This window comes from Phascolarctos cinereus, unplaced genomic scaffold, assembly GCF_003287225.1.
Source record: "Phascolarctos cinereus isolate Bilbo 61053 unplaced genomic scaffold, phaCin_HiC Scaffold_5;HRSCAF=322, whole genome shotgun sequence".
Classification (NCBI taxonomy): domain Eukaryota; kingdom Metazoa; phylum Chordata; class Mammalia; order Diprotodontia; family Phascolarctidae; genus Phascolarctos; species Phascolarctos cinereus.
Genome location: NW_027555958.1, coordinates 16,730,462 through 16,757,742, shown reverse-complemented (window position 1 = coordinate 16,757,742; position 27,281 = coordinate 16,730,462). Strand labels below are relative to the sequence as shown.

Here is a 27,281-nt window from a genome sequence, read left to right as displayed (position 1 = left end):
TACATTGAACAGAACCAGAACAATTATGTCATTACAACAGTTTGTGATGTTTGTGTGACTGATTAATTAATACGCTACCAGCAGGAATGTAAAGACAGACATGATGGCGCAATACTGCCCACCTCCTGACAGAAAGGCCTCGCAGACAAGGTGCAGAATAAGACACAAATTCTCTAAAATGTCCAGTGTGAGAATTCATTTTGTTTAACTTCATGTTTGTTATAAAGGTTTGGTTTGTCTTTTTTTACCTGGGGGGGCAGGATACATGGGAGGGAGAGAAGTTAATGCTTCTTAACTGGGGTAGGGGGGAAGCTCATTTAAACAAAACACAGTAAGTCTTCCTAAAGCATAAATATGACTGTTTGAGTCCTTTTTCGATGGCAGCCTTTGCATGGGGATGAAACTTAACTTCTCAGCCTGGCATTTCAGACCTGCCACTACCTGGCCCTGACCAACCTTTCCCGCTTTCATATAATCCGCGTTCCATCGGAGCAAGGCCTGAAGCAGCTCTTCACACTCCATATGGTGTCTCCCACTTCTGTGTTTGCACAGGCCACCCACCATTCGTGGGCTCCCTCCCCTGGGCCCCTCAGAATCCCCTTGTTTCTTCCCAGCTCAGCCTGCCACCTACTTAAAGCCGCCTCTGATTTCCCCAACAGACAGCCCTTATCCAAAGCACAATTGTCCGACTGCTGTCTCTCTGCCCCATGTCACCCCTACCCTGTGTCGCTCTGTGTCCGGGTCGGATCTTTCATTGTAGAGAGGTCGGCGGCTAAGCTTCTGCAAAGCACCGAACCAGCTTAATCCCTAACTACCCTTTTGTGATTGTGGGCCGAGATGCACGACAGGCTTTTTACAGTGTGCTGCCAGTAACTGGGCCGCTGAGAGTGTCTGAGATGCGATTCTAGGAGGGCACAAGAGAGCCGACTCCGACAGCCGCACTGCTAGGTGTGAGCCTTAATTGGCCGCAGGAGACAAAGAAGAACGACTCGGTGCTTTGGGAAGGCAGAGCCGGCGGTCCGTGTGCACCGTTATGAAACAGGAAGACATCAGCCGGCCCCGCGTGTGCTGGGGGCTGAGCCATGTGAAGAGAGCTTTGGGATCTCCCGCAACGAGTGCGTGGACTCGGGCTGAGTGGCAAAGCCCGAGGACCACAGGCGTTTGGTTTGATCTATTTTGAACTTGACAAATGTGGGGAAAACGAGCGTTTCCAAGTACAAAGTTTTAACAAAAAGAGGATTATTTGGGAAGCCGTGAATCTCTTTTCCATACGGCTTGGTTTTTCGGGGGTTGGGGGGGGGGGCGTCGTGGTGGAGTCACAGAATCTTGAGAGACAGAAGAGACCTGCGCATCCCATTTAGTCCAACCAGTGCCCCCAAAGGACTCCCTCGCAGAACATGTCTGAAGAGTGGTCATCCACTCTCTGCTTGCACACCTCCACTGAGGGGGCCCATTCCACCTTGGGACAGCGCTTCTGAAGAGGTCGAGGTTCTCCTCGAAAAGAGCCAGCTTCAGCTGTGGCTGGTGGGCGCGCTTCAGGCATAGAAATGGCTTGTGAGTCGAGAGCTCGCTCCCTCCCTTTCCCCCCTCCCTCCCTCTCTCCTTCCCTTCCTCTGTCCTTCCTTCCCTTCCCTCCCTCTCCTGTCTCCCTCACTCTTTCTCCTTCCCTTCCTTCCCTCTCCCCCCCTCTGCCTCCCTTCCTCTCTCCTTTCCCTCCCTTTCTCTCCCCTCCCTTTTCCCCTCCTCCTCTTCCTCTCCCTCTCCCTCCTTCTCTCCCTCCTTCTTTCCTTTCTTCCCTCCCTCCCTCTCTTCTCCTGCCCCTTCTCTCTGTCTCTCTTTTTCTGGCTCAACTTTTCCCCTTGCCAGGACAACTCTACCCTTTCTTACCTCTCAGCTCTGACACCTCCACCTCCCAAACCTTATCCCCCTTGGCAGCTAAATTTAGGCACTGAAGGATAGACCTAAGAACTGAGTCTGAATCTTTCCTAGACAAATAATCACTTAAGCTCTCAGCCCTAGTTTCCTCATCTGTAAAATGGGTATCGTAGTTTTAGAGCTGGTAAGGACCATCAAAGTCACCAAGTCCAGCTTCCTCTTTTTACAGAAGAGGAAGCTGAGGCTCAGAAAGATTAAATGATTTGCCCAGAGTCACACAGCTCAGGCCTGAGGCAGACTGGAACCCAGATCTCCCCTCCCCCTCCACCACACAGCCTCTCAAATTATCTGCTATATACTAGCACCTGCCTCTGGGGGTTGTTATGAGGACCGAATGAAATGATATGAAGTGTTCTACAAATCTTCAAGAACTTCATAAATGCTAACTTTAATTATTGTATTTTATTATCTTTAGATATTATCTATATATTTTTGGTTTTATTATATTTATTATAACTGTAGAGGACACCCATTCCCTCCTGTATACCTTGTATCACCAATGGAAATTGCTGGGGTGAGGGGGAGGGGTTGGGAGGGGGGTGGAAATCTTGTTTTTATATCACCTTAATTTAAAAAAAAACACCTCTTCTCTGTTACCTTTAGAGTCAAATTCAGACTCCCCTGGCACAAAAAGACCTTCACCACTTGGCTCCAGCATACCCTGACAGCCTTTTTTTTTTTTTTGACTTGCCCAGGGTCACACAGCTAGTAAGTGTCAAGTGTTTCGTCTGAGGCCAGATTTGAACTCGGGTCTTCCTGACTTCAGGGCCAGTGTTCTATGTGCTGTGCCACCTAGCTGCCCCCCTGATAGCCTTCTTATCCCTCAGCCAAACGATCCTTCCGTTCTTCACACTGGACCCGTCATCTCCTCCCTCTGTGCCTTTGCACCAGCTGTGCCCCATGTCGGTGCAGGAAGGTGTCCCTCCTCCCCTCCACCTCTTAGATTCTCTGGTTCCCTTCGAAGCTTAGCCCGGGCACCACGTTTTACAGATCTCCTCAAGCCCCTCCCACTCCTCAAATTTTTTTGTTGTTTAGTCATGTGTGACTCTTCTTGACCCTGTTTCCGGTTTTCTTGGCAAAGAGATTGGAGTGGTTTGCCATTTTCTTCTCCAGTTCGTTTTAGAGGTGAGGAAACCAAGGCAAACAGGCTGGGAGGTAGGGGTCCAATATTATCCCCACTTTACAGATGAGGAAACTGGAGGTTTGGTGACTTGCGCAGGGTCACATAGCTAGGAAATGTGAGAGGCGCCATTTGAACTCACACCTTCCTGATTGGAGGTCCAGTGCTTGGGGCACTGCCTCACCTGGGTATATGCTCATATATGTAAGTAGTATCTCCCCATTAGAACATGAGCTCCCTGAGGGCAGAGATTGGTTTTGTGTTTTTGGTTTTTGTATCCCTAGCACCTAGCACACAGTAGGTGCTTAATGAGTCCTCATTGATGGATGGATGAGTGGATGTTTGAATGTATCCTTCCGCCCTCCCCAGTGAGCCAGCCCCTGGAATAATGAATAAAAAAAAGGAAAGGGGGGGGAAACAGTTCACCAAAACCAACCATTGGCATCAGCCTATTCTGAAAGTATATGCTGTGTTCCACACCCATGGTCCCCCACCTCTGCAAAGAAAGGGGAGAGGTGCACTTTCTAAATTATTCTTAGGGGCTGCTTTCCTTTTCCTATTTTGTTCTTGTTTTTTCCATTTGCTTTGTTGTAGTCCTTGTTTATGCTTGCACTTTTAAAAACCAGCTTCACAAGTACAAGGTGGGGGAGGTGTGGCTTGACTACAATTTGTGTGAAAAGGAGCAGGGTGTTTCAGTGGCCTCCAAGCTTAGTGTGAGTCAGAAGAGTCGATAGGCTTTTGTTCAGGAGGCAATAATCCCACCATGCTCTATCTTAAGGCTCAGGTCTAAAGCCCTGAGGGATCTGAGGCCATTTGGCAGATGAGGAAACTGAGGCCCAGCGCCTCCAATCCTCAGATGCAGTGAACTGGGGATGTTTCAGCTGGACAGCAGAAGACCCCGGAATAGAGGCTTGCTCCCATTGTCCCCAGGGGACAGAACAATCTGCCAAGATCCAGATGTAAGCTCAGTGAAAGGGAAACAAATGTCTTAATAATGAAGGTGTCCAGAAGTGGGATGCCCTGGCCCCTCTCACTAGTGGTCTTCGAGGGAGTTGGGAAACTGGGAGAGGGGCATCTTGGTCTGGTGTGGGGTGGACTGGTTAGCCTGGGAGGTGCCTGCAGCCCTGCCCCCATCTAGGGGGCACAAGGGTATGCATACAGTAAGTGCTTATTAATAACTGTCTGGAGTTCACCCAGACAAGGTCTGGCAGGTACACTATACTCAAATGAAGGGCAGGGGAAATGGAGCAAGATACCTTTAGACCTAGGGATGAGGTTTTCGATGCACCAATTTAATTTACTAAACAGTAAGTGCCTACGTGTGCCAGGCCGTAGCCAAAGGTGGAGGAGGCTGCAGGAGGTCTGGAGGAAGCACCCCAGGCTTTGAGGGAGGATGTAGGTGGGGAGGGGACCTAGCTGAAAGGGAGAAGGGAATTGGCAGTAAGGGAACGTGGTGGCCTGTGGGGGCAGGGGCGCTGGGTCACAGGCTTTGGAAGAGACTCGAGGCTGCTGCTTCCTTGGTTTTACAGACGGGGAAACAGAGGCTCAGAGAGGTGAAGTAACCTGTGTCTTCTCCTAGATGGAATTCTGTCTGGGGATGGAGGGAGGTGAGGACGGGGAGAGGTGGGGGCGGAGGGAGGTGGGGACGGGGTGGGGGGAGGTGGGGACGGAGGTCCTCCTGGAAGACAGAGACTTCAAATGAAATCACACTGGAGTTTCATTTGTGGCAAATGGCTCAGCATCAGAATTGGATGTGGTTTTAACAGTGGAAGTAACCTACGAGAAGATGCGTTATCGTGCGCCTGCCCCTGCATCTAAGGCCTAAGGCCCCCTCCCCTCCATCTGCCTGCGGGGAGCCCTCCCACAGGTGCTGTTTCCTTCAGTTAGAGAGTTCGGGGCTGTCTTACTTTCGTAGCCCCCAGCGCTTAGCACGATGCTTGGCACATAGCAAGCCTCGACGAATGTTGTCTTCATTTCATTCATTCATTCATATCCCCAGAGCCTACCTAGCACGGGGCCTGGCGCTTATGTAAGTAAGCACTTCCTAAGCGCATGCAGGTTGATTGAATGCACCCTCCTGGAGCTGCCCAGGCTGTATTGGGCTGCTGGAGGGGCGGGAGTTGGCAGCAGGCTGGGGAAGGGGGGGAGGGAGGCTGGATGTCTTCCCGCAGCCCTGCTGACCCTGCCCCTCCCCCGAGCCTCGGGGGAGCCCCCACCCGCTCCCTCGGCACCAGCTGGCCTAACCCTGAGCAGATCTGCGCTGCGGCTCCCTCCTCCCCCGTCCCCTCCAACCCTCCCCCTTCATCCCCTCCCCCTCTCTCCCCATCCCTCCCCCGCTCTCCCGTGGGTGCTGCGGGCGGGGCGCGGGGGCTGCTCTGCAGGCAGGCGCCGGGAGAGAGGGAGGCAGGCAGAGTCCGGGACTAGGACGCACTGCCGGCGGGACGCACGGAGGGGACGCCCGGCCGGCGGGCAGCCTGCGGCCGGACTGACGGACGCGCAGGCGGGGCGCCCCGGGCCGGGCCATGGCGTGGCCCTGCATCAGTCGCGTGTGCTGCCTGGCTCGCCGCTGGAACCAGCTGGACCGCTCGGATGTGGCCGTGCCGCTGACCGTGCACAGCTACTCGGACATCGAGGACCCCCCGCCACCGCCGGGCCCCCCCCCGGCCCGGCCCCCCGGCTCCCCGGGCCCGCCGCTCACCCAGTACCAGCGGGACTTCGGCGCCCCGCGCCGGGACCCACAGCCCTGGCCCCGACCCGGCCCCGGCCCTGGGGGGGGCCGCCGGGAGCGAGACCGGGAGCCCCCGGCGGCCACAGGCGTCTATGTGCTTCCGGGGGGCAATGGGCTCGAGGCCAGCGACGGGGACCCCCGCTTTCTGAGGCTCCGTGCCCCCGCCGACGCCGCCCCCCTGCCGGTCACCACGTCCTACAGGTACACGGGGGACGGCGCGGAGACTGGGGGGATCCGAGCCGGGCAGAGGCTCAGCGGGCTCCCCTCTCTGGGGTGGCATTGACCCTTGGAGAATGGGAGAGGATGGGAGGGCAAAGGACTGACGGACACATCCCCACCCCCACCCCACCCCCAACTCGGCTGGAAGGGACCTGGGGACATCCAACCCAACCTCGCACCAAATTCAGTGTCCAGGACAGACGTAGCCCGTGTCTGAACTTCCAGGGCTGGGGACCTCATTCGCTCCTTCCAGGCGGCCCGGCCCATTTACGATCGGAAAGCTCTCTGGGGTTGGGAGTCAGTCCTGCTTCAGCTCCTACTAAAATCAGCTCCCTGTCATTTCCTAATCTTCCCTCCAGAGGCCAGACTCCAACTCCCCTGCTTGTCCTCGGGGAGCCCTGCCCTGTGCCAATCACTGGGGGGCCTCGAGCTTTCCTGGGCTCCTTAGTCCTCTGGCCCTTGGATCTCAATGCCTCTCCTGATCAGTGGTGCCCAGAACCGCCCGCACACAGATGTGGCCTGACTCCAGCAGGGAACACAGCCGGACCATTGTCTTCCTTCCGCACTACCCTCCGCTTGGATCACTGCAGCTTAGGATTGTAGAGCTTCTCGGCTAGCCCCACACAGTCATATTGAGCTGAGCGGTTCATGACCTTCCCCTCCCCCCGGGCAGTGCGGAGTAGTGGACAGAACCGTACTTGGCCCTGCTTCTGAGGGGTGCCGGCTGAGAGGCACCTCCGGGTTCTTCCCCGGGCAACTGTCCTAGACTAAATGGCCGGGCAGGTGCCTGTCTGCATTGGTGGAGGGACTTTTCTCACATACCAGTGAAATCTCAGGTCTGGCCCATCCCCCTCGATGCTCCCCTCTCCTAAAAAGCACCAGCCCAGAGCTTTTTTCCAGGCTAATTTTTTTAGTTAGGGCTCCCCCCCATTCATTCTCTCTCTCTCTCTCTCTCTCTCTCTCTCTCTCTCTCTCTCTCTCTCTCTCTCTCCTCTCTCTCTCTCTCTCTCTCTCTCTCTCTCTCTCTCTCTCTTTCTCCACCCTCTCCCCCCCACCCCGTAAGTGCAGGGCTTTGAATTCCTGCATATTTAACTGTTATCCGTGTAATAGTGGATAGAGCACTGGCCTTGCTTGCCGGAAAGACCTGGCTGAAACACATATTGTCTTTATTACCCTGGGAAAGTCACTGGCAACTGACCCTCGGAGCTGGCGAGAAGCTTCCCATGGCTTGGCAGAGGGAGTTTACTGTCCGAGAGCTCCTCCCATGCCTCCTCAATGCCTTAACACTAGAAGAGCCAGATGCTTAGGTGACACAAACATTTTTACTTTGAAATAAAAGTTTTCCTCCTGCTAGATCTTTTTTCTTTATGGATTAAATTTCATCTTAGAATTTGGATTCAAAAAGATTTCCAAAGATGTGTCAGAATTGTCTTCCAGCATCTCTTTGGCAGCCTCATGGTTATCTGCAGATTTGAGGAGCTCACCAATTTCTTGAGAGGCAGGCAGGAAGTACGGGGCAGACACAGGGCAGGCTTAGCATAAAAAGCCAGGCCTAGAACCCAGGTCCTCTGATGCCAACTAGCCATAAGGCCTTGGTCGAGTGAAGTACTTTCTCTCTCCTCCTTTCTTCCTTCCTTCCTTCCTCCTCCTCCTTTTCCTTCTCCTCTCCCCATCCTTCCTCTCTCATTCTCTCTCCCTCCGTCTTTCCTCCTCCTTTTTTCTTTCAATCTATCTCCCCCTTTCTCCTCTCCCCCTACTCCTCTCTCATTCTCTTTCTCTGTCTCATTCTCTCCCTTCTCTTTGTCTCTTTCCCTCCTCCCCCACTTCCACTTTATTATCTATATAGTGAGGAAGGAAATAGAGGTGAGTTGCCCAGATTTGACAAAGATAAATCATCTATTAAGTGCTTACTGTGTGCCAGGGACTACGCAGCATTACATATTTATTCAACAAGCATTCATCAAGGATCTGTGTATGTCAGGCACTGGAGGAAAAGAAAAAGGAAATGGCTTCTGCCTTCAGGGTGTCCATGCAGCCAGTGAGTGTTGAGGGTAGGATTTGAACTCAGTTTCTTCGACTCCCAATTCAATGGGGCATGTTCTAGCTGCGTTACACCCTTGCCTGTTTGTGCTCCTCCTTCATTCCATCCCATCTATGTGACTCCCTCTCTCATCCTCAGGCTTCTTGTTTCAGGGACTGATTCTCCATTCTCTTGAGTGTGAGGGTCTCTTCTGCTCCACTCATGCCTGAGACTCACAGCACCTACTGTGTGTGTGTGCAAATTACGTCCTGGGGGTGAGAGAAGTGGGATAGAATTGTGAGGATATTCACAAGGGGGCACATTTAGGATTAGTGGGCTGTGGGGAGTGGAGGTCCACCATCCTGGGCAGAGGGGAGAACTGTGTACTGGACTGATGGTCAGGACCATGGAGAGAGACTAGACTATAACCCCCACATTTTCTGGGAGGTAGAAAGGATGTTTGTCTCCATGACTACCTTTATTTAGCAAATGGCTCAGCCACCTGCGTTCCCTGGTAGGTACAATGTAATGCAGCAAACGTCATTGTGGTTGTGGTTGTTAATTAGTAATTTTTCAGTCATATCCGACGCTTTGCGATCCTATTTGGGGTTTTCTTGGCAAAGATACTGGAGTAGTTTGCTGTTTCCTCCTCCAGCTCATTTTACAGATAAGGAAACTGAGGCAAACAGGGTTGAATGACTTGCCCAGGGTCACACAGCTACTAAGTGTCTGAGCCCAGATTTGAACCCAGGAAGTTGAGTCTTCCTGACTCCAGACCTGGAGCTAGGTGACACCTAGCTGCTCCTAATTAGCAATGGTAGTATTTATTAAGACCCCATTTGTACAAAGCCCTGTGCTGGCTGCTTGAGAATACAAAATTGAAATAGAAGACAGCCCTCGCCTTTAAATCAGGGATGTCCTGTGATTTCAATTTGGAGGTCCTTCCAAAGATGCAGATAGCAACCCCTGCACGGCTGTCCCGCCTGTACACCACTTGTGCATGGCCCTCCAGCATGCTGGAGGTGAGACCCTGCCTTCAAAGGGCTTGCAGTCTCATGGACAACCCACAGTACAGCACAGTACTTAACACATAGTAGGCCTTTAGAATGCTCATTGATTGACTGGAATAGATGAGAATCAGGCATTAGTGGCATGTTTCAGACCCATGACTCAAAGGACCCCAGGGGCCATCAAGCCCCACCTTTCACGCACTCGAAGAGTGGGCTCAGCAGGACAGATTAGTTACGATTGCTCGTGTGCCATCCTGCTGATCCACAAGGAGCTTGTGGGCTACTCAGACTCCGAGGGTTTTTTAAATTTCTTTTTATTGGTTTTTCTTTCCCCTTTAAGATGCTTTTTGGTCTTTTGTTTTTAACTTCGGTGTCATTTCCAAAATATGCGTTCTTCCCCACTCCCCTATGACAGCCATCCTTTGCCACAAAGAATTAAGAAGGAAAAAAAAAACTTTGGCAAAACTAATTGATACACTACCCAAGATATGTCCAAAGCTTAGCCACGTCATCCCCGACCTCTGCGAAGAAGGAAGGACGGCACATTTTCCTGTTTCTTCTTCGAGGCTAGGCTCATTCACTCTTGCTACAAAGGGTTCATTATCTTTTGTGATAGTTTTTCTCACTTATATTGTTATAGTCATTGAATATTGCTTTCCTATAGCAGTCCTCTGCATTTACTCTCCTGACCCAAACATTCACTAGCTCATTGAGTCCCCAGAATGTGGCTGCCTCCATCTCCTCAGGGCTCTAGGAGTACCCCTGAGGGGAACTGGGGTTCTTTTGCCATCAGCTCAAACCCCTATTCTAGTGTGTTCCCCAATATCAATCGGCAGTCTTCAACGCCTGAATGTCATCCAATCATTTGACATTAATTAGCTTTAAATTAAAAAATACATTTTTACTGATGTCTTTTGCTTTTTACATTACCAAAATTTCCCCCAGTATCCCCCTCCCAGAGAGCTATCTCATATAACAACAAAAAAATTCAAGATAATTTATGCAAAGCACATCTCAAACCTCATTATCACAATCACGGAGTATGATTATCAGGAGGCACATAGAAGATGACCCAGCAAAGTGGATTGGAAAAGAAAGTCATCTAGATAGGAGGAGATCGAGAGAAGAGAGCCTACCAGGAGGAGAGAATGGATGTTCAGTAGCATCAGAGAAGTCAAGAAGGGTGAGGATTATGACAAACTAGAGACCATTGGTCACTTTGGTGAGAGCAGTTTCAGGTGAGTGGTGAGTCCAGAAGAGAAGCCAGATTGCAAAGGACTGAGGAGGGCACAAGTGGAGATAAGGTCTGGTAACGAGCATAGACACCCTCACCCCGTCACCCCCCACCCCAGGTGTTTGGCTGTGAAAGGGAGGAGAGATATGGGATGGTAACTGGAGGGGATGGAAAGGTCCAGTCTAGAGAGTACTTTTTCAGGACAGAGACTGTGTGTTTGTAGGCATCTCATGGGGGCAATCTTCTGGAAAAGGTGTTAGGGGAGGGGATCAAGGGCAAATGTAGAGGGCCTGGCTTTGGGAAGGAGCATGACCAAGCTTTCCATAACCTCTCATCTCTCTCTCCTCAGTACTCCTGGGATACTGACTTAGATCTCCTGGTACTTTCATGTAGTCATGTGGTAACTTGTCTTCCTTGAGGCTGTGAATTCTTGGACATCTGGGGGTGCTACACTTAGGGTGGCTAGGCCACGGGCCCTCTTCACCATTGCTCTCAGTAAATGTTTGATGGATGAATCAAAGACACCAGGAGGCATTGAAGATGGCTTCCACAGAGGGTGCGATGCGATGTGTGTGCTGCACTGCTGTAAGCTTTTCAGCTAATTCATGTGACTTCGCCATCACCATTCACCCAAGAGCAGGGGGTGCCTGGGCCACCATGGCTGGTTCTGGAGCTTCAGGGAAATCTGAGGAGTTGGCCTGGCCTGGCCCAGTTGGGCTGAATGGTGCTCAGGTCAGCTTGGCTCTGGCTTATCTGTCAGCAGAAGGAGGAACAGTGAACTTGGAATACCTTGGGAAGTCAGAACGTTCTGCTGATTTAGGTACAAACTGCCTTGAAACGTCCGGGCCTCTGCCCCAAACTGCTCAGGACAGCACCCAAATTGGCATGGCCTGTGCTAGCCCCACGTGGTGCAAGCATACACACACACACACACACACACACACACACACACACACACACACACACACATACACACACAATGAAGAAAATGGAAGGGGAGACAGAACAGAACCCAGAGCAGGGAGGGATCATGTAACAAGAGGGGCCGGAGCCTACGTCCTCCCCAGCTCCCAATGATAAGGTTCACTTCACTACATGGCCCCAGATGGTTTGTGGACATCATGGTCTCTGGCGTCAAGGGCACAGCCAATTTCCAAGAGGAAAAGTACATGGTTCTTATGGGTAATAAGGAGGCCTGGAGACCAGTGAGGCAGCTAAACTCACCTTCTGGCTGGACTTTCCTGATTAGCTCATCTGTTTCCCACTGCAGAATGTCATAAGAGCACGCCTGACTTGGATCTGGGAAGGTTTGAGTTCAAATTCAGCCTTCAATAATTATGACCTTTTTGACCTTTAATAAGTTATTGAAGCTCTCTGAACCTCAATTTCCTCATCTGTAAAATGGGGATAATAATAACACCTAACTCCCAGGGTTATTATGAGGAGCAAATTAAAGAATATATGAAAGTGCTTTGCAAACCTCAAAACACTGTATTTTTATGGCTGTTAATAGGATGGTCTGTATAGGATGGCTAATAGGGGTCTGTAGATCTATAGAATAAGAGGGTCATAGATCTGGAGAGGAGGGGTCCTCTGAGGATGTATAATAATAATAATAATAATAATAATAATAATAATAGCAATAGCTAGTATTTATGTAACATTTACTATGTGCAAATATTTCATTTTTATCTGCACAACAACGCTGAGAGGTAGCTGCTATTATTATCCCCAATTTACAGGGGAGAAAACTGAGGCAGGTAAAGTGACTTACCCAAAGTCACACAGCTAGTAAGCGCAGGAGGCAGGATTTGAACTCAGGTCTTCCTGATTCCAGGCAGCATCAGGCTACCTCCATTCCCCTCCACTATCAACTTTCTAACAGCACTGGCCATATACGTGCGTGTTGTCCGATCCCCTCTCCCGGCTGTAGCTCAGTGCTGGACACACCAGGGGGAGGGGAGATCTGTAAATGAATGAATGCTTCTCCATGTTAAGATTGTGATTCTGCTCCATGCCTCAGACAGGAATACCGGCCCTGGCCTGGCACCAAGCCTTCAAGACCTGTAAAGACCAAACCAACCTCTGTCATCGTCACTGACTACACTGTGAGGGAGAGCAGCCATCGGGCTGACTTCAAGGTAAGCCGCCCTATGGGCTGAGCTCTGGGGGCCCCTCTTTTCGGGCGTGCCAGCTCCCCAGGCCCACTTCTCCCTTTCCCTGATGCGGGCCACTTTCTGGTGCAGGTGTGACCTGCTGGCCATCAGAGCACCCACCCCATCTCTATTTAGCCCCAGGGCAGGGTGTATACTGTGAGTGCAGGACCTGGCGAAGATGCCAAAGGAGAGGCACCTGAGACAGTGAGATGACAGAGATCGTGCTTGGCACAGCGCGTGCGTCCCGGCCATGGGGGATCCCTCCAATGGGTGTGGCAGGGCCCGCATCCACAGAGAGGCCTGGCCAAACTGCATGTAAAGTTGGCATGGAGGGCCTCAAGGCCCTATATTTGGGGTAGGGAGGACCCAAAGGAAAAAACCCATGGAATTGTGAGCAGCACAAACTTGGATACTTGGGTGGCATCCCCACCTGTGCTGGGCTCCCACCCCCCCCAGCCTCAGCCTGCTGAGCCTTGTGGGGTTTGGCACCAGGTGGAAAAGGCCCTGGTCACTTGCCCCTGGACAGCCAGCCAGTTAACAAGCTTCTCCTAAGTGCCTATGTGTGCCGGTTGTGATGCATGGATGCTTTGTTTTGCAGGTTCCAGAAGGAAGGAGAAAGTTCTCTCCTAACCCTTCCGCTGTCTTTCAGGCCTCGCCTGCTCCTATTCTGCACGTGTGACCCTCCACACCTGCCCATTCTGGTGGCAGGAGGGCAGAGGTGGCAAAGAGGAGAAGTGTGCTTATGGCAGCTGTGATGCAGCCCGGGGGCGTCGGCAAGGGCACACCCCCTTGGGTCCTGGCCTGTGGAGAGCCAATGGTCAGAAAGCGGCCACAGCACACCTGTCTATGCCAACACATGCTTACACTGTTGGGAATATCCCTGGCCTTGCTGGGACCAGGCTCCAGTCTCCATGGCCCAGGATTTCTGTTCACAACTGACCAAACCTACTTGTGGGCAGTGGCTCGAGAGTACCTGCATGGAACGCAGGAAAGATGTTCTCCAATCAACAAAGCAAGCCGTGGAGAACTCTGCTCCTCACGTCTCCCCTACACTCCCCGACTCTGCTATTTTTCAAAGGCTCGACACACCAGGAATTCCACCCTCATTTCAAAGCCAGGAAGGGGCCTGAGCTTTCTTAAAGAGCACATTTGAACCAGCCTTCATTTCTGAAATCTGGAGGAAGGAGCAAGAAGGGATGGATCCTGCCTTGGGTGGATGTATTCTGAACCACCGGAGGACTCCCCAGGATCAGCTCTGGGGGATTTTTACTCCCTCATTCCCCAAGATCTCTGCTAATTTCTTAGGGATTTTCCACAACAGAGACAGTGGCCAGTTCTTTTTGCCCCAAGGAAAAGCGCTTGGCTTTTCTGATCAACGACTCTCTGCACATGCACATTGTACAATAAATGTATTATTGCCTTGAAACTCTTATTTATTGCCTGCGTGTTAGTTAAGTGAATCCTAAATAACCAGAAATAATTTCCCTAAAGCAGTAGAATGACATTCATGAAGCTATATTTTGGAAGATGCCCATCTTAAATTCCCTTTTGGACAAGATGTAGTTGGTTTTGGTTTTGTTTTTGGAGGCAATTGGGGTTAAATGACTTGCCCAGGGTCACATAGCTAATAAGTGTCAAGTGTCTGAGGCCAGATTTGAACTCAGGTCCTCCTCCCTCCAAAGCCGGTGCTCTATTCACTGTGCCACCTAGCTGCCCTGATTTCTTGGTAAAAGAAACTCCCAAATAGGAGAACTGCCTCCAATCAGGTTGGCACCTCCTCTGAAATTAACAGACTTACTTTTAGAGCTTCTGAGAGCCCTGAGGCCTGCTCTGGGTCATCTGTAGCCAAAATATGTCAGAGGCAGGACCTGAACTCATAGCTTCCTGGCTCCAGGCCCAGCTGTCTACCAATAGGTCACCCCGCCTTTCTTTAGCAGGGAAGCCTAGGGGAAGAACATAGGCCCTGGAGTTAGAGAGTCTGCATCCTTCAGATCTGCCTCTGATACTGCCCATGTGACCTTGGTCAAGTCACTGAGCCTCCTTTGCCTCAGTTTCCTCCTCTGTAAAATGGGAGGGTTGAAACAAACAGCCTCTGAGTTCATTCGAGCCCTAGATCAGTGATATTCCTTAAGCTAGAAAAGATGATAAATAAGAATAACAGCATTTTAAGCTTTAAAATTTACATAGAAATGCATTACTTCAACTATTAATTTAATGTAAATTATTACTTAACTTTCTTTCTGAACAAAGCATGAACTAGTCATTCTTATACTTGCCCCATTTTAACAAAGCATTTCTTTGGATTATGTCATTGGGACGGGTTTAGATCAGCATCTCTTCTAAAGATTTCTTGAAGATCAAATAGCTGCGGCTGTTGCTGCTGCGGAGGGGTTAGTGTTTGGAGGCAACCATTTGGGGGCCGTGTCTAAGAATGGCACGTGCCAGGCATCCCCAGGGTCCAGTTGGTTTGGCCAGTCTAAGCCCAAGACTGAGCAAATGCGCTCACCCATCCTGCCCTATCCTTGTTGGAGGATTCCTAGGGTAAGCAGATCCTTGAGCCAGAATCAGTAGGGCCACTTTGAAGCCTTTCCTAAGGGATGACCTTGGGCACTTTCTGCTCATTTCTGGTGTAATGTTCACACTCTGGCTGACCTAGTCAGTACCTCTTTAGGAATGACTAAGAACTCTGACCCAATTCAAGCTTAGTTCCTGTGGATTTTGCTGAGAGATTAGGATATGCAGTTAGGTGGGCAGTGCAGAATAGAACAGGAAGAAGAGAACACCTCCAATTGCATTGGAAAAACGTGCAGTGTTTCTAGTGATTCCAAGCCTTTCTTTCCTGCTGGAGTCTATTGTTTTAGCTTCCATATTCTCCCAGCACTGCTGTGCAGCAGTAAACCAGGGAATGCCACCAGCTTTGAAGCATCCCCTCAGTAGTAGATCCACAGGACATAGGAGAGGCAAGGCGAGTGCTTAACCAAAGATGACCTAGATGCAGGGAATGACGTACAGGACTCTACACATGACACAGATGACTGACATCTGGGATGGGTCAAACATTAACAAGGAGGGATGACAGATGGGTAGCCCCAATGTGGCACTGGGAAATATGTGAAGATTCTGAGGAAGTCCTCACGTACTGGGGCTGTATTCTCTATGAATGACTTGTCAGAGGCCATGTACAGGAATCCCAGAGGCTGAGACAGGTGGGGATCTCCACTAGTGGAGGGAGAGTGATGCTAAGGAGAGCACAGAAATATATGTGAATCAACTGCCCTTTGGGGATAAATAATTGGATAAATGAGTCAAACATTTTATGACTTTATATGTGATTAGAGCCTAATGAAGTAATTTGTCCAAGACATCACATTTTCCTGTTCTCTTTCCATTGTATTGTCACAGTGGATATGTAAGATTATTATTTCATGTTATTAGAAAAAACCCATTATTTTGTCAAACTTTATTTCATTTCATGATTGTGACCTTTTCTGAAATTCCTTCTTTGTATATTTGTTAGTTTCATTCAATTCACAATTGTTACTGTTTGTACATTATAAATCCAGTTTTTCTTTTGTAACTCTTAAAGTGGTTATGTTCTAAAAACAAAACCAGAGCAGTATTAATAACATAAATTTTGAATTTTAAATATTCATTAAAATGTTAAAACCAGCTTATAAGTAAAACTGAAGAATAATTAATGTTTTCCATTTGAAAATATTTTTAAAAATACACTTTTCAATATGATTACCATAGTGCTTTATTGTTGTTTTTAACACTGCTAACTCCCTGCAAAGGGACCCCAAAGTCTTTGTGTCTGGAGCCCTTAAAAGGCCTTATTCTCCACCTGCCCAGTGGCTTGGACCAAGGCTTACTAGTAGAAAAGATGTGGAACAGTTGAGTCCATAAAGCCAAGGAAGGATAAAAAGATATTATGCCTAGAGAAGATTTTAGAAGGCAGAATGGTAGAGTCTATGAAGTGAGAGGATTTGAGTTCAAATCCTGCCTCTGGCACTTACTGCCTACATGGCCTCAGTTTTCTCAACTGTAAAATGGCTGAGTTGGCCTGTGAGGTCCTTCCAGCTCTAGGTCTATGGTCCTACCTGGACCAACACTCTGATTTTACATCTGTGGTCACTGAGGCTGAGAGGACGTAATATTTGAATTCTGTGTTTAGCTAGAAATGAAAAGCAGCATTCAAATGAACGTTTCTTGATTCTCCCTCTGGTGCTGCACCAGGCCCAGTGCCAGCAATTTATCGGCACCACTGTGTCCTTCCTCATTACTTTGTTCCTGGGGCTTGACGCTCAGCAGCTGGAATTTTGCTCTCTCATCACGGCTCACTGTTGTTCCCTAGGAGGACTCTTTCCTTGGGCCCTGGGGATTGACACTCATCACTGGGCCCGAGGTTTCTCCCACAGAATAAAAGGTCAGGTATGCTGGGCTCAAATGCCAACTCATGAGTTCTGGGATCTTGAAACATCCAAGTAAACTGTGTGGAGCTTAGAAAAAATAGTTTGAATTAGAAGGGAAACCAAGAAAAATCTCAGGGCGTTCTAAACAAAATGGAACTCGGTGTGACCCCAAGGCAGAACAATTCTCCTCTCAGACACATTTCCTGCTGATGATTTCCTGAGCCCGCCTGAAATGCTTCTTTGGATTCAGGGCCAGGGACATTTTGGGATTTAAGTGGGTCACACATTTGAGGAAGAGAAAAGATTGCGTCTCTGAAAATGGGGAAAGGAATCTTCTCTATTCTTTCATCCAAAGAGGTATAGAAGGGGAACCCCAACAGAATAACAGCTCTGTGGCTTTCATCTAAGAGAAGGGGCTGAGCTTCTTGATAAACCAATGAAGCTGAGCTTGGGAGCCTCTAGCTCTGGGAAACATGGTGGCAAAGCACCCAAATCCTCAGATTATGCAAAACCTGATCTAACTTGCATTTCCCTCCTCTCTGGGTACAGATGCAATCCTCTAAAATGCAGGATTTGGACAATCAGAGCTTAGTACCAAGATGAAAGGGGCAGGATCAAAGACCCTACCAGATGGTGCTCAAAGTAGGGCTCTTCCTTTGAGAGTGAACTAGGACATACTGATGAATCCGGTAATCCCCAAATCTCATAGCAAGAAGGGACTTTATGGGTCACCTATTGCCAGGTGATTTTCTGAAGAGGAATTATCCCTATAAGAGAGGCATCCTGTTGTAATGAATGGATAAAGTGCTAGAATTGGAGCCAGGAAGACTTGAGTTCAAATTCTGCCTAGCTATGCATGTTGGGAGACCTTGGAAGAGTTACTTACTTTCTGGCCCTTAGTGTCCTCGTTCGTAAAATTAAGGATTTGGATCACAGGGCTTCCAACTGTAAGTCTATGATCTTGTGAGTCCCTCAAGGGAATCATCCAGTCTCTGGTGGGAGTCCCGCAGGAAGGGGGCAGGGGGCAAACTTCACAGGGGAGCCCAGTCCAATTTTGAAAGTTGTCAGGAAATGTTTCCCAACACTGAGCCTCAATCTCCCTCCAGACAACTTCACAGAATTTTAGAGCTGGAAGGTATCTCAGAGATCCACTCTAATACATTCCTGGATGAGAATTCCATCTCAACATATTGGGCTCTGGTTATCAAGTTTTCACCTGGAGGACTCCATCAAAGGGACATGGCCCATTCATCTCTAATCATTAGGGCATTTCTCCTTATGTCAAGCCAAACTGTGTCCATTTACAATTTTTATCCATTGTTTCCCATTGTGTCTTCACAGCCAAGCAGAGAACATTCAATTTCCCTTCTCCATGACTACCTGTGGAACACTTGGTGACAGCCACCACATTGGCTCCAGATGCTTCTCTCCTGCAGGTCAAACATCCCCTCAGCCTGTCTTCCTATGGCATGACCTCAAGGCCTGCCAGTATCTTGGCCACCTCCTCCAGATGCCCTCCAGCTTATCACTGTCCTTCCTGGAAGGCAGAGCCTACAGCTGAACATGATATCCCTGGTGCTGCGTGACCAGGAAGGGGACTTGGGACAATTCATTCCATATTCCCAGACACCAGGGCTCTGCATGCAGCCTGAGATCACATGTTCTGTTGAGGGCACCACCATTTTTTCAGTCACCAAGGTTTGCAACCTGGGAGTCATCCCAGACGCTTCATTCTCCACCCGCCATATGCAACCAGGCTCCAGGTCTTACTGATGCCACCTCTTTTTCTCTTGCACTGGTGGTTTTCATGCCACAGGCCTAGTCCAGGCTCTCATCATCTCTCCCCTGGCCTGCTGCAAGACCTTCCTACTTGGTCACTCCCCCTCCAGCACCTTCACCAATCCATCCTCCATACAATTATCAAATGGATATTTCTAAGCATAGAGATGATGTGACTCCACTGCTTGAGAATCCCAATGACTCTTCAATGCCTCTGGGATAAGATGGATTGATAAATAGATAGATAGATGTACATGTGTACATATATATATATATATGTATATATATATATATATGTATATATATATATATATATATGTATATATATATGTTATATATATATATATATATTATATGTATATATATATATATATATATATACTATATATATATGTATATATATATGTTATATATATATATATATATATATATATATATATATGTATATATATATATATGTATAGACATATCTATACACCCACATACATATACAAATATATGTGTGTGTACATGTGTGTGTATTGATTGATTGATTGACTGATTAATTGTTGTGCTGCTCTTTTCTCTAAGCATTTTCTGCCTTCCCCAAAGGCCAGTGTGTGCATCTGTGTGTGTGTGTGTGTGATCTAGCATTGAAAGCTTGTCACAATCTGGCTTCAGCCTGTCTTTCTAGCCTCATTGGACAATTCTCTCCCATGGGAATTCTCTACTCCAGCCAACCAGGGCCTCCCTGCTGTTATCTGCATGTGTCATCCCATTTCCCACCTCCACACCTTTGCACAGGCCATCCTGCATGCCTGCAGTGCTCTTCTTTAGCTCTGCCTCTTAGAGCTCCTGACTTCCGTCGAGGCACAGCTGAGGCATCTCCTCCTTCAAGAGTTGCTTTTTGATTTCCCTTGCCTGTTAGAGTTCTCCTTCAAATCACTTGTATATACACCAGGAAGGAGAGAAGATAGAGGGGCAGCTAGGTGGTGCAGTGGATAGAGCTCCAGGCCTTGAAAGTCAGGAGGACCTGAGTTCAAATCCAGTCTCAGACATACAACACGTACTAGCTGTGTGACCCTGAGCAAGTCACTTAACCCCAATTGCCTAGCAAAAAAGCAAAAAGAAAAGGAGAGAGACAGATTTCTATTACAGAATTTAAAAAGAGAGAGGGAGAGGTACGCTACAGATGTGAAATGTTGCCTACACTCCCAGATGTTTTACTTTGTTACAAAAGACCTCTCACAGAGTGGAGAGAAATTGTAAATGTTTGTAATATGGAACAAAACATGGCAATAAAACCTAAAGAACATTTACTGATGTGTTAGCCTGTTGAGTCCCCCCCAGTGGAATGTAAGCTCCCCAAGGCCAGGGGCTGTATTTGTCTTTATATTCCCAGTGCCTAGAATAGTGCCTAACACTTCCCAGGCCCTCAAGAAATGTCTGTCGATTGACTGGAGGCTATATCAAACTACTGACGTGAGGGCCTCCCTTGCTTTAGGAACAATGCCTCTCCAGGTAGCTGAAATTCATTCTCGTTATTTGGTTGCCTGTCACACTATAGACCCACAGTGACCTTGAAATCCATTAGCATCACACACACACACACACACACACACACACACTTGTTGTTCAGCAGCCATCGCCTAGTCTGACAGGTTTGGAGAGGGTCTTCATTTTTATCTGGATACAAGCCCAGGAAGAAAGAACACCCCTCTCTTAATCACTGTTGTTGTTGAGCTGTTTCAGTTGTGTCTGCCTCTTTGTGATCCCATTTGGGGTTTTCTTTGGTTTGCCATTTCCTTCTCCAGCTCATTTTACAGATGAAGAAACTGAGACAAACGGGCTTAAGTGACTTGCCCAGGGTCACTCAGTTAGCAAATGTCTGAAGCCAGATTTGAACTCAGGAAGAAGATGAGTCTTCCTGACTCTGCCTTGCTGTCCCTCCATCTCCTTTATACATCCCAAAAGACTAATTTGGTTGATACGCCTCTAAATCAGTATCTTGAGATGGTAATAAGTAGCAAAGTATTCACACTCAGGCCTTAGGACTCCATATCTTCTTCCATCCACCTCATGGCCGGTCCTTTGATTGAATCCTTGGAAATTCACTCTCCTCAAACCTGAGAAGCATATCAAACTGGGACCAGCTTTCCTTTTCCTTTCTACCCTTAATTCTAAAATGGAGTGGTTACTTTTACCCCAGTTCTCTCCTAGTTGGTCAGAATCAAGTCAAGAACCATAGTTCTCTCTGAGGCTTTCTCCACTCACTAAATAATGAAGTTATTATTATGATTGGTCAAAAATCCACCATTACTCATGGGAAAACATGCTTAATATGAATGTATAAGTAGAGACTATATCAGACTGCATGTTGACTTGGTGGAGAAGGAGAGGAAGGGGGAGAAAATTTGAAACTCAAAATCTTATGGAAGTGAATGTTGAAAACTAAAAATTAATTATTTAAAAAAATAATTCATGGACTGCTCTGCTCTTGGCAGAGGGAAAGCTCCAGCAGACATCCAGATAACTGAAGTCCTCCATGACTATTTCATCCTTCCTTGCCAGGTGTGTGACTTGTTTCCCCAAATCTTCACTTGCTTTTTCTTTCTACCTACGTGGTTTGATAACCGTTGATATTCATGCGACACTTTAACGCTTGCAAAGCGCCCATCCAGTAATCACTGATCAGACGCACTTCACCATGCTCTCCAGTGTCAGTTCCTGGATTTCCTAACGCCTGGAAACAAAGTTATTCCATTACCCCTTTCATCTAGTCCCTTCCTGTTAAAGGAAGACATATTTCATAATTACATTTCAGTCTCATTCCACTGTGTCACTGATACTTATGAAGTCAAGTTTGCCTCCCTACATTCAGACCTCTAGTTTACTTTTTACCTATATTTAGTGCATTTGTGTATCAGCATCAGAGACCAAGGGCTCTCTTCATGGATGTCTTCTGTGAATTACAGGTTTTCTCTCTTAAGTCTTCAAAGGTATCAGCTACTTTCTTTACATAAAAATCAGTCAAAGGAGACACCCGATTTCTCCCTGTCCTATGCTTTCTAGCTTAAAGCTCTCTTGATCAGATTTGGAGGATGGCAGACAAAAACGTTTTTGCTAGCATGTATTATTAGCTAAACTCCATCTCTGTTCAAGGGGCCATCATTTCTATATTTAATGTGTTCCATAAATCTGAATCCTATATTCAGATACAGATTTTTAACCAGCTGTTCACATTGCAAATGAACCTTTCTTGTCAAAGCCCCTACTTCCAACTGATAGCAGTGATGCAAACACAAGCTATGACCCACCATGGTCTTCAGTCTCTTCCCTAGGACTTCATGATTCTTAGAAATGCTTATTAGGTTCTTTCTGGTGCTACCATTTATCCCTATGTGAATCACCAAGAATGAGTTGGTGACAATCAGGTTTGCCAAGACTCAAGAGGCTCTCAATATATTCACCCTGAAGACAGCAGAAATCTCTATTGCCTATGCCAGATGAAGAAATAGTCATCTCAGTACCCCTTAGTGTTAGATACCAAAAATCTTTCTTAGTGGATTCCTTCTCTCCTGCATTCTGTGGGTCTTCATTCTATACCACCATTTTCTCTGATGACCTCTCTCCTGCATTCTGTGGGTCTTCATTCTATACTACCATTTTCTCTGATGACCTGTGGAGTACGGAGGCATTCCATTCCTTTCACCTTTCTATTGAGGGAGAAATACTCAGATGTGCTTGTGGCATAATTAGCTGATACTTGACAACCAAAGAAACAAATGTAGGGCACTTCACATAAATCATGCAAATTCCCCTTACTCTCTCTACTTGCTGGAAACATGATTCCCCAGTCATTCTTTTCAGTAGCTGTCACGATCAAATGCTGTTGTAGCAAATTGCCTGCTGACAAATTAGGAGTCCAGAGACAGACTTTATTTACTTACACCTGGCTATACTTTCTCCAGATGATGCTGGTTTGATGGCCTGCCTCTGATTTTCACAATAAACAGTTTTCTGCTAAATTCTCTTGTCAAAGAAGCTATTCACCACAGTGGCTGTCCTTGGGAATTGCTTTCTCCAGGAGAAACCAATGACTACTTCTTCCCTTCTATCCTTTCCTATGGATCAGAGTTCCAGAAGGCTCCTAGATTGCTGCTAAGGAGAAAGGGGTGAGATTATTTTGATGACACCAACTGCCCCCTAACCAGCCAACAACTAGGACATTATGATACTAAAACAGCTCTGAATTTAATTTTTATGAATGTTTTTGTTGATGCCTTTTTTCTTAAATTATCATAGTTTTCCTAAGTGTCTTTCCCCTCTTGCCCCCAGAAAGCCATCCCACATAACAAATAGTATTTTTTAAGATGGGAAAAAAAATCAGCAGAACTGATTTGGTACATTGGGAAAGTCCAAAAATGTGTGTAATGTAGAAAAACTGGACTTTTCACCTCCATGAAAGTGTATTGGGGAATTACTTTCTTCATTCAAGTCCTGCTTGGTTTTTATAAGATTGTTGCATTCTTTTTTTTTGAGGGGGGGTGAAGCAAGCAAGGTTAAGCCACTTGCCTAGGGCCACACAGCTAGTGAGCGTCAAGTGTCTAAGGCTCGATTTGAACTCAGGGCCTCCTGACTCTAGGGCCAGTGCTCTATCCACTGCACCATCTAGCTGCCCTGAGTTGCATTCTTTTTGATTTGGGGGTGTGTAGTTCTTTTTGTTTACATTGTTGTGGTCATTGTGTATATTGTTTTCTTGGTTCTGCTAACTTCACCCTGTTTCAGTTCATGTAGTTCTTTTTATGTTTCTCTGAATTCATTACATACAACATTTCTTATAGTGCAGTAATATTCCATCACATTCATGTGCCACAATTTAACTGTTTCATAATAGATGGGCATCTACTTTATGTCTCATTCTTTGCTATAAGAAGAAGTGCTGCTATAAATATTTTTTATGGTATATGGAGACTTTTCCCCCCTTATCAACGCTTCCTTGGGGTGTAATCCCAGCAATGGAATCTCTGGTTCAGAGTATGAACATTTTAGTCATTTAGTTGCATAATTCCAAATTGCTTTCTAAAATGGTTGTACCATTTCATAGCTCCACTAACAGTGTATTAGTGTGCCTATTACTCCACAACATCTCCAACATTGCCATTTTTGGGTGTCATTTTTGCCAATTTGTAGGGTGTGTGGTGAAATCTCAGAGTTGTTTTGATTTGCATTTCTCTTTTATTAGTGATTTTCATGTGGCTGTGAATATTCGGCAGTTCTTCTTTCGAGAACTTTGTTCATAATATTGACCACTTGTCTATTAGGGAATGGCATGTATGTGTGTATATATACCTACACACACACATACATACATACATTTAGTATATATTTATATATGGGGTATTCAGGGAGGTCTAGAACCTCTAGTGAGAGGGCTTGCCAAGCCTTTTCAGGGCTGCTCATCCACCTGTCACCCAACTCTCATCTGTGTTTCCAAGAAGCTGTAGCGTATGCAGCAGTCACACTCTGGTAAACCATCTCAGCAGACAGGCTATAAACCAGGTTGTGGGTAGCCAACAAGCTTTAAGCCTGTTGGTGAGTTGGGGGGATGCCTATGCCAAGCATGGGAAGACTTCTCCAGACAGAATAAGTGGATGAGAACAATTTGTTCCAACAGCCATGAGGGTGGCTGAAGCAGGTACTGTGGAGAGCTTAGAGTTTGGTCAGACAAGGAAGATGTCAAGATCATCCAGTGCATCTTATGCCATCACCAGTCATCTTGAGTTCTGTCTTGCCATTGGACTTGGATGACATTGGAAGAGTGAGGCTGATGACTTTATGTAACTCTGCTTCACTTAAATCCAATTCAAGTCAGTGGTCCTCTTTGAAAACGAAGGACAAACAACAACTATGTTCCAGGCATTATGCTAAGGGCGTTACAATTATCATCTCATTTGTTCTTCAAAACAATCCTAGGAGGTATAGAGAAGAAAACTGAGGCAAAGTTTGTAGAGGTTAAGGGTCCAAGTCTTACAGAACAAATCCTTTTATTGAGGCGATTTGTTCTGTGAAGTTTGGGTTCAGTCAAAGGGCCGCACTTGAGGACCTAGAAGGCCACATGTGGCCTCAAGGCTGCAGGTTCCCCACCCCTGGACTTACTCATGGTCACATACCTAGTCTCTGAGACTGGATTTGAACTCAGTCTTCCCGATTCCCGGCCCAAAGGTCTATCCAGTGTGCCACCTAGCTGCCTACATAGTTAGCTAGGTGTCTTAATTTCATCTGTGTAGAAGCCTTTTAAAAAGTTTCATGTAATCAAGATTGCCTTTTGTATTTGCCTCTGTCTCTTGTGTGATTAAGAATACATCTCCTACCCATAGCTGTGAGAGGTATATGATGTATTCTTCTATTTTTTTAATAGCATGATCTTTAATATTAAGGTCACACATCCATTTAGAATGTTTTGTGGAACATGATATAAGGTGTTTGTGTAAGCCTAATTTCTGCTAGATTGCTTTCTAGCTTTTCCAACTGTTTTTTATTAATTTTTTCCTAGGTAATTCATGTTTTTCACTTTATCAAACACTGGCTTACTGAGTTTTATTGTTTTTGATTCTTCCTTGTCTAGTCTGTTCCATTGATCTATTTTTTTAAAAATAAATAACAGATTCTGCTTCTTTGTAAAAATAGTTTGAGGTCTGGATGTGCTATCCCACTTCATGTCCATTTCATCATTTTCCCTTGATATTCTAGACTTTCTGCTTTTTTCAAATGAATTTGATGATTTTATCAATTCTACCAAATACCTCCTTGGTAATTTGATTGGTATAGCATTAAAAGTGCAAATTAATTTTGGTAGTGCTGTCATTTTCATTCTGTAGGCACAGCCTAGCCATAAGCAATGAATATTCCTCCAGCTATTTAAGCTGTGTTTTATTTAAGGAGCATTTTGTCTTTGAACCTACATAGGTCTGTGGTCTTTGTTAGGCTGATCCCCATATAGTTTACGCATTTTGTAGTTATTTGGAATGAGAGTTCTCTATTATTGCTTTCTGTGTTTTGTTACAATACAGAAATGCTGTGCATTATTGAGGATTTATTTTGTAGCCTGCAACTTTGCTGAAGCTACTGCCTTAATTAGTATTTTTGTTCATTCTCTAGAATTTTTCAAGCATACCATGATATTGTCAGCAAAGACATTTTTCTCCTCTCCACCTATCTTCATGCCTTTGATTTTTTCATCTTATTCCTATTGCCACATTTCCAGAACTACATAAAACAATAGTGGGGAGAACGGGTATCCTTGCTTCACCCCTGTATTTATGGGAAAAGGTTCTTGTATAGCCCTATGTGATGCCTGCTTTTGGTTTTAGATTGACTTTTTTTGTGATATTAACAAAAATCCCTTTATGACTATAGTTTGCAGGGCTTTCAGCATAAAAGACTGCTGTACTTTGTCAAAGGCCTTTTCTGCATCCACTGAGATGGTCACGTGGTTTTGGATATTTTGATTTATAACATGGTTATGTTGACTGTTTCCCTAGTGTTGAATTATCTTTGCACCTCTGATATAAGTCCCTCTGATAGGGCATAATGAATGATATATTGGATAAATTTGTTGTATGATTTGACAGGATTTTGTTGAAAATGTTTGAGTCAATGTTCTTTAATGATATTGACCTATAGCTTTTTCCCTCTGTTTTATCATTCCCTGGTTTAGGTCTTAGAACAAGATTTGTCTCATAAAAGGATCTGATAGCATGTATTCTTCATCAATTTTTGAAAATAATTTAATATGGGTACAAATTGTTCATTAAAAATTGATATTCTCCTGTGAATCCATTAGGATCAGGAAATTTTTTTCTTTGGTAGTTCCTTTATATCTACATTTATTTCCTTTTCTGATATGGGGTTATATAAGAAGTCAATCTGATCTCCTGATAGTATGGGTATTTTGTACTTTTGAAGGTCTTCCTGTTTCTTTTGTGTTCTGTTTTCTTAGCATGTAATTATGCAGAATGTGTTCTGATTATTTATTTCTTCAGTTTTGTGGTGATTTCACCTTGCCCATTTTCTATTTGTTGATTTGATTTTCTGTTCTCTTTTTTTTTTTTAGGCTACTGGGGTTAAGTGACTTGCCCAGGGTCACACAGCTAGTACGTGTCAAGTGTTTGGTCTGAGGCCAGATTTGAAGTCAGGTACCCCTGACTTCAGGGTTGGTGCTCTATCCACTGCACCACCTAGCTCCCCCTGCTCTCTTCTTTTTAATCAGATTAGCTAATGGTTTATCAATTTTATTAGTCTTTTCAAAGAACCAGTTTTCAGTCTTATTATTTCTAATGTTTTGTTTCCAACGTGTCTATTTCTTGTCTAATTTTTAATATTTCCTCAGTGTTTATTTTAGGTTTAATTGTTGGCCTTCTAATTTTTAAAAACATAGTTCATTTTTTTTTCTTTTTTATCAATGTATTTTGTAATGTAGGGATGTGATCTCCTCCCTGAGGACTACTTTAGCTGCATCCTAGAAGTATTAGTATGTTGTTTCATCATTTTAATTTTCTTTTACATAGTAATTGTTTGTATGTTTTATTCTTTAAACCCTTCATCATTTAGGATTTATTATTCTCGCCACTTGGGTCTGCATCCTCTACTTGTGATCTCTGAACCAATTACTATTTTATTTCATGGT

At 46.2% G+C, this 27,281-nt stretch overlaps 1 protein-coding gene across 1 annotated transcript; it reads left to right on the top strand.

Annotated features, from left to right (window-relative positions):
* The first annotated feature begins 5,208 nt into the window (after nucleotides 1-5,208).
* MAP6D1 (MAP6 domain containing 1) lies at nucleotides 5,209-13,854 on the top strand. Its single transcript, XM_021005889.2, has 3 exons — nucleotides 5,209-5,984; nucleotides 12,290-12,407; nucleotides 13,021-13,854. Exons 1-3 carry the CDS (start codon nucleotides 5,578-5,580, stop codon nucleotides 13,099-13,101), a joined length of 606 nt encoding a protein of 201 aa, XP_020861548.1. The 5' UTR covers nucleotides 5,209-5,577; the 3' UTR covers nucleotides 13,102-13,854.
* The last annotated feature ends 13,427 nt before the right edge of the window (nucleotides 13,855-27,281 follow it).

Bases quoted from the DNA above. Each gene is read 5' to 3' on its own strand.
- MAP6D1 (XM_021005889.2), top strand. From the start codon at position 5,578: ATGGCGTGGCCCTGCATCAGTCGCGTGTGCTGCCTGGCTCGCCGCTGG. The intron at 5,985-12,289 runs GTACACGGGGGA...TCCATGCCTCAG, and splicing joins CCGGTCACCACGTCCTACAG to ACAGGAATACCGGCCCTGGC. The intron at 12,408-13,020 runs GTAAGCCGCCCT...TTTGTTTTGCAG, and splicing joins GCCATCGGGCTGACTTCAAG to GTTCCAGAAGGAAGGAGAAA.